At 43.1% G+C, this 10,264-nt stretch overlaps 1 protein-coding gene across 15 annotated transcripts in view; it reads right to left on the minus strand.

The window, feature by feature from the left end:
• mycbp2 (MYC binding protein 2) overlaps window positions 1-9,088 on the minus strand; it is a 76,761-nt gene extending 67,673 nt beyond the window's left edge. For 14 of the 15 annotated variants that reach the window (XM_060039512.1, XM_060039510.1, XM_060039516.1 and 11 more), the window contains exons 1-3: window positions 8,365-9,087; window positions 6,857-6,932; window positions 1,478-1,693 (exon numbers count right to left, since the gene is read on the minus strand). In XM_060039512.1, coding sequence (XP_059895495.1) covers window positions 1,478-1,693; window positions 6,857-6,932; window positions 8,365-8,639 — 567 coding nt within the window. In that variant the 5' untranslated portion in view covers window positions 8,640-9,087. Of the gene's footprint in view, window positions 1-1,477; window positions 1,694-6,856; window positions 6,933-8,364 lie in introns of all 15 variants that reach the window. The other variant, XM_060039504.1, reaches the window with a different exon arrangement.
• Window positions 9,089-10,264: the final 1,176 nt, after the last annotated feature.

A 10,264-nucleotide genomic window follows, 5' to 3' on the forward strand; every position in this document is an offset into this window, starting at 1 on the left:
CGTCTATTCCCAGCTCCAGAGACGAACCAAATGAAGATAAAAGGAATCACTCGACATGGCAAGAATTGGAATAAATAAACACGGGTGGGGAAATAACGAGAACGAGGGGTATAATGAGGAGCGGTGGGGGCGCGGGGGGGTTGTAGGTGGGGGGAGAGTAGGATAACCCAAATGGCTGTTGGTTTGAGTCTGCCCTGCGGGGTACTAGGGTGAAGAGACAGATTAAGCCCAGAGGGACTTTTGCTCTAAACCGCCACCTCCCCCCTCCCCCTTCTGAAACCGCTGCATCGTCAGGAGAAGAGGAATACTTGATCACAACTCTTAAGACAGCAGGGCCGCAGTCTTTCCATTAGGAAAGGGAAAGAGACAAAAAGGCTTGATAATGACTGAATAAATATTTTGCACACACACACACACACACACACACACACACACACACACACACACACACACACACACACACACACACACACACACACACACACACACACACACACACACACACACACACACACACCAAAATAATCAACATATCATAATCATCATATCAACGTATGAATTAGGGAGGGGGGTATTGTGGTTAGGCCTAAAAAAAAAAAAAAGTTTGGTTCCTGTTGGTTGTCAGTTGAGGTCATGGGTAGGTAGGGATTTTATTTTATTTTTTTATTTTATTTTTTCCAGCGGCAGCGAATGATAGGTAGGTTGTTTTCATTTAAAAACGAGAAAATTCGCTCATCCATGTACAGAATGCAAAACGTAATTATAGAGGTGCTGTACCAAAACGTAATCACATAATTTTTTTTTTTTTCTTTTTTTTTTTTATAAAACTCATAAAATAATTTGGGTCGCACATAAATTGACAGGGTCGGTCGGAAACCGGAACCAAACAAAAAATGTTTTTAGGCCTTAATAACCTGACCCATTATAAATAACTGAAAGAATGATGGACGGCAGCTTTCTTTTCCGTTGTGCACTGATAGCAACGGAGTCATGCAAATGTTTATGCGATCAGAGAAGGGGACCACGGACGGAAAAGCTACTTTCACATTCAACATTTATAGTCACGCGACTCACATGAACACAAAACATTTCCTCTGGTTCTGAATAGAGTTGTGCTGTAAGCAGATCAAGTGTTGATAAGTTTTATTTAAAGAATTGAATTAGATTTTAAGATTTATTCAAGGGTACGTGCTGTGTGTTTAATACATTCATCCTTCACCACCTGAGGATGAGATTTGTCACATCCGATCACAATCCAGGATCTGACTTCCACCCCTGATGGCTTCCCGCCATGATTTGATCCCAACGGTTACACGAAGGACGACAGTTTGGAAATCCCCCACACGTCGGCCTAAAGTCCCCCAAGATACAGGTCATGGCACCAGCCCCATGCAGCCCAATGGTACTAGCAGTGTGACCGGTACCGGCCAATGGCTGCTGAGCCCCTACCCCCCTGCCCCCCATGCAGTCCCCTTACCTTGGGCAACTTGACGGGAGGCTCACGGTACTCCTCCTCCTCCTCGCTGTCCGAGTCCCCGCTCTGCACGGAGCTCCTGGAGGCCAGCGCCAGGGAAGCCTCGCGCTGCTGCCACTCCAGCACGCAGTGGCGCACGTTGCAGTACACGTTGAACGCCGACGGGTTGCTGTGCAGCTTGATGTCCGGGATGCAGTAGGCGCCATCCAGACCGTCGTTCTGTCGAGGGGAGGAACAGAGCAATGTTGACATTGCACCTTGTTTTCACTTTTGTCCCAAGTGTAATGACTGGATCTTAATATTTATTTTGTAAGAAATTTTAATATTTAGTCATTTTGCTTTCATTAAAGTGAAATGACTGGATATGAATAATTATGTTACTTCTTTTTTTTCATATTTAGTCATTTTACTTTTATTAAAGTGAGATGATATTAACATTGAAATTATACGAAATACATTTCATACCCGGTCAATTTACTCTTAACCAAAGACAGAAATAAATAAGAATTAACACTGGGAGACCCACATCCTAACCACTAAAAAAAGCATGGCGAGGATAAGAAGTAATCACTCATGGTGGAGACTCGAGTAAAGGCTCAGTTATGGTCCCACGTCAAGGCTATGCAATGACGCTTCGACGCAGTCGTGAACCTGTTCCGTTTCTGCGGCGGGTTTCAGGCAATGTCCACACAGAGCCGATTTTTTGGTGAAACCGCATAAGTCTTGTGCGTTTCGGCCGACCGTTCAGACGGAGCCGGCGAATCCAGTGCCCGAAAACGCACATTTCTGAAACCATGTCCGAGAGTGGTTTCAAATCTATCCGGACCTATGCGGTTTCGTGTTATGATTCATCATTAGCATTAGGCCCCACCAGCTGGGCGACGTCAGAGTTGCATTGAATTTTTTATTTATTATTTTATTTGTATTCTTTTTGTAGCTTTTAATAAAGCCCCTTGATAAATTGAATTACTAACTGACTGTACATTAAAAAAATATTTCTGCTCAATTTAAGAGGTTGATTCTCTTCAATGTTTGTATACAGTGCGCAGGCTGGATGCGCACAGGCTTGATGTGCTCCACTATTTTATGTGGAGAACCAGCGCCTTGAATATGTACTGCAGCGTTTCTAAAGTTTGATGCGGTTTCGTAATGAATCTGTCTTTACGGAGATATTCCTGAACCGCATAAAACGAAACCGGATCGTTTTCGCCCGTTTCGGCTCCGTGTGGACGGGGCCTTAGTGAGTTGACCAATCACAGCCCTCTCAACGCAAAGTTAACATTTTTGGGAGGCGCACGTCAGGCCCTTGCGGTAGACACAAGGAGGGTCCTCAAGGACGTAATGGGTCCGATAAAGTGCGTTGCGGCAACGTGGAACCATAATCAGCCCTTAACAGTCTCGAAAGAAACCAGTATTAACATTTTGACATCTTTTATATTCCATGGGCTGCTGTAACAAGTTAATTTCCCATGTATGGGACTAAAGTTCTGATTTTATCTTATTTGTTTCCCAATCAGTGGAAAGTATTAAGAACAAATAAATATCAACCTAGATTAGGGTTCTGAACATTTGATGGAAAAAGGTGATAAACTGGAAAACGTCTTCACTTGGAATCAAAATCTAAAAGCATCCAACAGCTGGAAGAGAAGAGTTGGCCTTTAAAGTAATAACAGCCTTAACATTGGCTGGCTTTTCTTCAATGCTAATTATCTCAGGCTATCAGAGCCATGAATCATTAAGTCCAATCAACACTTAAGTGCAAACATTATAGTAAAATATTCCAAAAGAACGAATCACGATTTTTTTGTAGTATTGTTATCATCATCATCATCTCTAGCTTTCGCCACTTTAGCCCAATAATCGTTATAATCAATCTATTCTGCACAATAACCATAATCCATCAGCCTTCGACCTCAGGCAGAGAAAGGCCGGTCTTATGAACCCATTCCAGGGACCATCTCTGGAGAACAGGGGTGATCGATCAGGCATTACACCGCCATGTATACGAGGCACCTCAACGGCGGACGGTGATGTCATCCGTTTGAGGAGAAAGGTCATTGAATGTATTTGATGCCAATAGGGAAGAGGCCCGGCTCAGCTAATATAATAACCGTCTTCTCTCGCATCCATCCCCGCCCCCACCCCCCCCCCACCCCCCCTCCGTTCCCTGCCCATGGGACGGCACTCTCTCCCAGTACAGCCGCAGCTTTACCCTGCCTGGAAAGAGCACTTAGACTCCTTTACCACATGGCAACGTCATAATGACTCGGGAGCCCAGACAGAGAAGGAGACAAAATAGGTTTTGAAGAAGGCGTTGGGAGAGCTGAAAAGAGGAAGAGCAGGGCTGCAGAGACATTGCCAAAGGTGGGCACCAGATTATACAGAGGGGGGTTGAGTTTTTGTTTGGCTTGATGTGCCATCATTTTATTGCCGCCGTAGTGTCAAAATAATATTGAAAAGAATGAACGAATAAAAAGGAGAACAGTCCCTCTCTGATATTTCCTAATAGTACCGCTTCATACACGTATTTGCGGTCTTCAAGATCGACAACGCGGTAAAGTTGGACCACTAATGTAATTTTTTCCAAATCCCATACCCATGATGTCAATAGTCCAAGTTGATGTTGCCGTTGCTTTATTCACAACACGCTACGTATGAAGCAGCACTCTTATTTTAGTAAAGTGCTGAGTGTGACAATTCCCCTTGAACTGGCAGTTGCAATTTTTTTTATGATTACAATACAGTTTGAAATGCTTTTCAACCCTAGGGCAAGTAACCATACTTGTGGCACGAATTCAACCAAAAAGCTAATTAGACAACATAGCTGGATAGCTTTCAGTTGGAGACATTCGCAATGTGACTAGAAAGATGTTACAGAAGCACAGCTACATTAGAAAGACAAAAGAGAAAAACATGTTGGTTTTGGAAAGCGTGCAAGGAACACTGACTCATCTCTGTCTGTGACAGAGATGTCTGTGTGAAAAAAAACCATTCATTTCTCCCATAGAGAATTCACTGTATCGGCCTGTGATGACATCACTTATGGAGGTCCATAGATGTCACTAACGACAAAAAACAAAAGGTAATAAAAATAATGTGGAAAACTATCTCTAATATAGATTGGCAAGAGAGCAACCGGATATGGCTTGCTCAATAAGCATTCATTTTAAATATAATAAGATAAGTTAGACACTATGTCGTTGCATAGTGGATCCAAAACTCATCCGAGTTTTACTTTTCATCTGAACCATGTAAAAGGGCGGAGGACAGTCACACATTTGATCTCATCAAAGTTTGTCTTTCGAACATTTACCACTAATAAAACTACTCAGGCAAACACCACTTTTCATTCGGATTAAACAACAAAGTCCAAAGAAATGCAAGCCCACCTAAACCACAAAGCTATAGTACTATCTCTTGAGTGATGACCTTGTATATAGAGAATAATAAATATAGAGAGAAAGCATACAGAAAATACTCTATAGTTGGCCTCATTGAAACAAGTATAACAAGCAAATAAATAGGGCCCCCTTGGTATGTAGAGATGAAACATATGGTGATCAACAAATGCATGCAACAGACAAAGCCAAGTGAAATGTATTTAGTTTTGGTCCATTGGCAACCATTTAGCAGACTGAAGGTACCCCCTCTTGGGCACCAACCTTTGCATTATACCTAATGTTAAAGACCACACCATTCTCTACCCCTTGCTTTCGTTAACAAAATCATTATAACTCCATTGCCAGTAATCCATATGGTACTTGAATTGGATCTAAATCGGATCCATTATGAAGCTTTAGTAATGAGGTCCTTGACGGCACTTGATCAATAACAACCAGTTATGTTTCATTGGAATAATGCCGCATTGCAAGTTAAAAAGGGTTTCACCACTACAGTAGCACTGCACACGAGAGCCTAGCTGAATCGTGTGCATTAATTGAGTTCAATTCCTGAGCCAGGAATTTATCAGATTCCTACGTCAACGTATCGGCAGTATCCAATGTTTATCCTGTGCCCCCGTGCCCGGGCTACACCCCTGCGTGTTTATAAGCACAGGAGGCGGACAAAGGCTGAGGACAGGCCCTTTTACAAGCACGCCGGGACTGTGTCGACGTAAGAGGCGTGACTGAGCAAGAGAGTGAGAGAACACTCTGCGATCCAAACACAGCATGACTGCCTATGTGTGTGTGTGTGTATACCATTCTGCCCACTCGCCTGCCCGTACGTCTGCCTGCCTCGCTTTAACTCCTTCACACCAGCTACTTCAGGCCGGCACCTCTCTATTCTAAAGTGACAACCTCAACTGAACAGAAGCCAAGCACAGAATACCCTATAACGCATAGAAACCATCATACAATTAGTTCCGAATCGGGGACCGACATAGAATCATCTGCTAGCACAAAGACTGGATTACGTTGGTTCAGGACAGGGTTTTAGGATGCAGCCACGTTAGGTTCCAGCACACACGCACACGCGCACACACACCGCTTTCTCTGTCAGACAAGGTTCCCTCTTCGGATGAAGGATAGGGAGGCAGGCAACTGTTGCCGTGGAGATGCAGAACGCACTGGGTGGCTTGGCAACAGGCCAATCGCGCCTGAGCCACTCCCAGCTTCCCTGTCATACTCGCATACATACACATACATAAACACAACATTGGATATCTGGACACTTAGAAGCCCTACAAATGTACCCTGTGTTCCTAGCAGATACTTTAGAGATAAAATAGGGTATTTAATCCAGTGTTATCCTTCATTGGTTGGGTTCATATGATAGAAAGCAGTAAAAGCAGTAAAAGTCTCCTATTTCTGTTCAAATTTATTGTTGAGGTGCTCAACAATAATGCTTTGACAAAAAGAGACTTTACATTTAAAGTACTGCAAATACTTCGTTTATATTGTTTACGGTCTGTGTTTATATATTAAAATATACATTACTAAAGAAAATGTGGAATTTCAGGACTAGTCTAAACATTTTTTATCTAAAGAATTAAGCAAGAATACATTATAAAGCAAAATAAACGCTTTAATAATATTGCAGTGGCTAGTAAGTTAGACTCCCAGCCAAAAAGCAAAGGGTGGATCCAAAATGTCAACAGCCTTCTTGTAGGCATCCTTCAGCAAAATGAGCCCTCCCTGCTCCTTACTGTCATGTATCCAAAAACTGTGCAAGTGGATAAATGTGTCTGTACTATTTAGTTAATTTGCAAAGTAAACAAGGAGTAGTACGCCGTTAGTGAGCATCAAATAATAAATAAAAGTTAGAGAGCCTACATGTTCAAAAGTTGATCCAATGTCAAACCTACAATAGTCTTGTAAGTAAGACTACATAAAAAATAAAAAATAACATTGCTACATAATTAGTCTTAAACAATCCCCATACCTTTGTTCTCGCTTTGACTTTTGACTTCACCTTCTGTCGTCGTTTTAGCTTCTTCTTGCTCAAGGCCTTCTTTCCCCTGAAAATACATGAGCTGGTCATACATACATTGTAAACACATAAATTCTTTGTACATCTTTTTTTCAAAAGCAATTGTGTCACAGTAGTTGCAGCATAGTGTGGAGAATTGCCCCCAACCACAGAAAAGAGGTGTCAAGGATGAGGTCTCATGCATTGATCTTGCCAGAAGATGGTTCCAGAATAAGTGGTTTCGGAAGGCATAGCCTTTTGTTTTGGCATCAAAATATTGACTAAAATGCTACATCGTCTTAGTATGTAGTCTCATCAGAGCTTCCAGAAACATTCTCTGTGTTTATGTTCCTCTTGTGCTTTGAGAATCTCCATCTCATTTTTTTCTCTGCAAAACTTTCTTAAAGACTCTACCAATTAGCCCCATTAATTAACATATCTGACTCAACAATTCGTAGTTTCTACCTTGCCAAAGAGACCACAAGTATTGGTTGCATTTCCTGTCCTGCTAAAAATGCATGCCCTCAATTTCAATGGTGCAGTTTAATAAAAGTTAGACAATGCGTAATGTATTATATGGCAGAAAGATGCATTGTATTGCAAAGGGATGCATTTCTGCGAGGCTGCGCTGTGTTCAGCCCGGGCTTCGCATTTCACAACCTGGCTTTTAAATGACGTAAGAGTCCTGGCTCCTGCCAGCCAGCAGGAGAGTACACCCCAACAACACCGACCCGAAGACATGACGGGCACGCTCGTTTATAAGGCGTGTATGTAAGCTGTATAACACATTGCATATGACACATACATTTATTTCCCTTTTAACTGATGAACTGTGGCGGTAGCAAGTGAGTTAACCGGGGAAAGGGCCGTGTACTAGCTCGGCACGGTGACGCCGTTGGGCCCTCCGTGTTTCACCGCCGTTCGGATGTGGCGAGCCGACATGACACGGCCCCGTTCACGTGATGAAACATATGAGATGGAACAATAAAAGGGTCGTGTTTATCTGCTCTTTATTTAGACCTGGCGCCTTCCCTCTGCAGGAGTTTGGCCCCAGTGCTAGCATTAGGCTGCAGTGTAGCTCTGCTGTCATCCTGACAGTTAGCCAGCTAGCTCGGTGTAGAGACGCATCCCTGGCCCGGGTGGGAGGAGCGCCCGGTTCACTTGGCCTCTCTACCCACTACGATATTAACTGCAACCGGGATGCAAAGTCTCCCAAAACACTCTCACCTCATGGCGAAACATGTGCCAATCAGTCTTGAGTTGACAGAGAAAGGCTAGTCACATCCAAAGCGCACAGGTGAACAATGAGTGGGTGTTTGTGACTTGGGCTGTGTGTCAAACATGACAACTGCTAGCTTCGAAACCGACGCTCGGCTAGCTGACAAGGCTAACGAGGATGTTTGCTAATGGGCGCGAGCGTGTTACAAATGTCACCCAGCCGCTCTTGTGATCTCATTCTCCTCATTACGCCATACACTCACCTTCCTTGATTGATCCCTTGTTCTTTGTCATTGATCGCAGTGGTGTAAATCCTCCTGTATCTTTCCGCCAAAGCTCGCCCTGAGAGTAAAAGCTGGTACCGACTCCGGCAATCCGTCTGGGTTCCGGGTGTGGGACACGAACCCATGGCAGAGCCAAGGGTGGAGAATTCGGCTCCGATTCCAGAAGTGACCCTGACACCGAACCCCATGGACGGCGATGAGGAGGGCAAGACTCCTCCGCCGGCTGCGGCCGCTGCCGCAGCAGCACACATCATGGTTTAGTAGAACAATGCATATATTACATCAAACATCAAACCGCTAGACCATAACCAGCCGACAGTTACACTCCCGTTGTCATTCACACCACTACATGTCCCGGCAAGGGTCCAATGCACAATAGCGAAATGGCACGATTAAAATCCAGTATCTCCAGTAATCAGCGTAGATTGTAGTGTCTCTGGTGGCGGTGCGCCTGTGCTGAGATGAGCTTCGAGTCCAGACCTACAACACAGTCCTTATCTCCAGAAAAGCATTATCTCAACGCATACCGATTTTGGTAGTAACGTGATCACAGCATATAGTAGTATTTCTTTTTTTAAATGGGCGTCCTGTCGTGCTTGGTTTTCATTTCCTTCTTGAATATTTCTTGATCCCGTGGAGGCAGCACCCTCAGCTGAGCTGCCATCTTGGCTTCATCATCATCATCCCACCCCTGGCTCAAGCTTGTTTCGCAGTAAGCATGCTGGGATATTTCCCTGTGGCAAACCTGAGCGATCATGTATTATTTACATTTTTTTTTTTAAAAACATCAAAACATGGTATACCTTTTTTCAGTATAACTCGTTGTCTCCTGGTCATTTTCGCGATAGACAAGTTATTATATGCATCGGTATAATTTCAATCGTGGTGGAGGTTATTAAAACATTAGGGTAAATCGTGTTATTATCCCAAAATGATCACATCATAGACTGTATGTTCACTGGCTAAACCCCAGTGTGCACATCAGCATTTGTCATCAACGAAAATCGATATGATTAACAAAGAAATTATTGATAAATATTTTGTTTGACAAATTGATCAATAATTTAGGTTGCAATTTCAAATAGCTACTATGCAAGCGTCTAACCACTAGCCCAATCACTACACTTTCTCAAAGCATATTAAAGTAAAGAATTTTGATCTGACTATAAGCTACTGACCACATGAGGATAGGCCTATAATTATATCTTTCATTAAACGGGTACTTATCTTTGATAACATAAATATCCTATCACAATATGACCTATGCAGCTTTGGATCATATTTTCTATATATGTATGTATATGTTGTGTGTTAATTGCAATTGAGCTTGAAAGAAAACAAACAACCTGCTACACAGGATTAATAGTAGTAGCCTAATGATTCCAATTCTGTTATCTTGCGACAGACCTGTCCCATTGTTGTGATTGATAACAATATGTTAGAGATGTTGTATCATCCCAGGACCAAACCAACTTCCCTGAAAAAAAAAAGGGTCTTCTCACAACTGGTGTTGAATAAATTGGCAGAAAAAGACCTGTGCACTTGTAGGGACTTGAATCATACCAGAGATGTTATACCAGAGTTCAATTTAATAAATCAAATTTATTTGCATACCTGCAAAATGCATGCATGTGTTTGTTTGTGTGTGTGTGTGTGTGTGTGTGTGTGTGTGTGTGTGTGTGTGTGTGTGTGTGTGTGTGTGTGTGTGTGTGTGTGTGTGTGTGTGTGTGTGTGTGTGTGTGTGTGTGTGTGCGCGTTTGTGTTTGTGTGTTTGTGTATGTGTACATGCGTGTGCAGCGTGCACACTGATGTACATGTGTGTGTGTGTGTGTGTGTGTCTGTGTGTGTGTGTGTGTGTGTGTGTGTGTGTGTGTGTGTG

The sequence above is a fragment of the Gadus macrocephalus genome, chromosome 20 (assembly GCF_031168955.1).
Source record: "Gadus macrocephalus chromosome 20, ASM3116895v1".
Classification (NCBI taxonomy): Eukaryota; Metazoa; Chordata; class Actinopteri; order Gadiformes; family Gadidae; genus Gadus; species Gadus macrocephalus.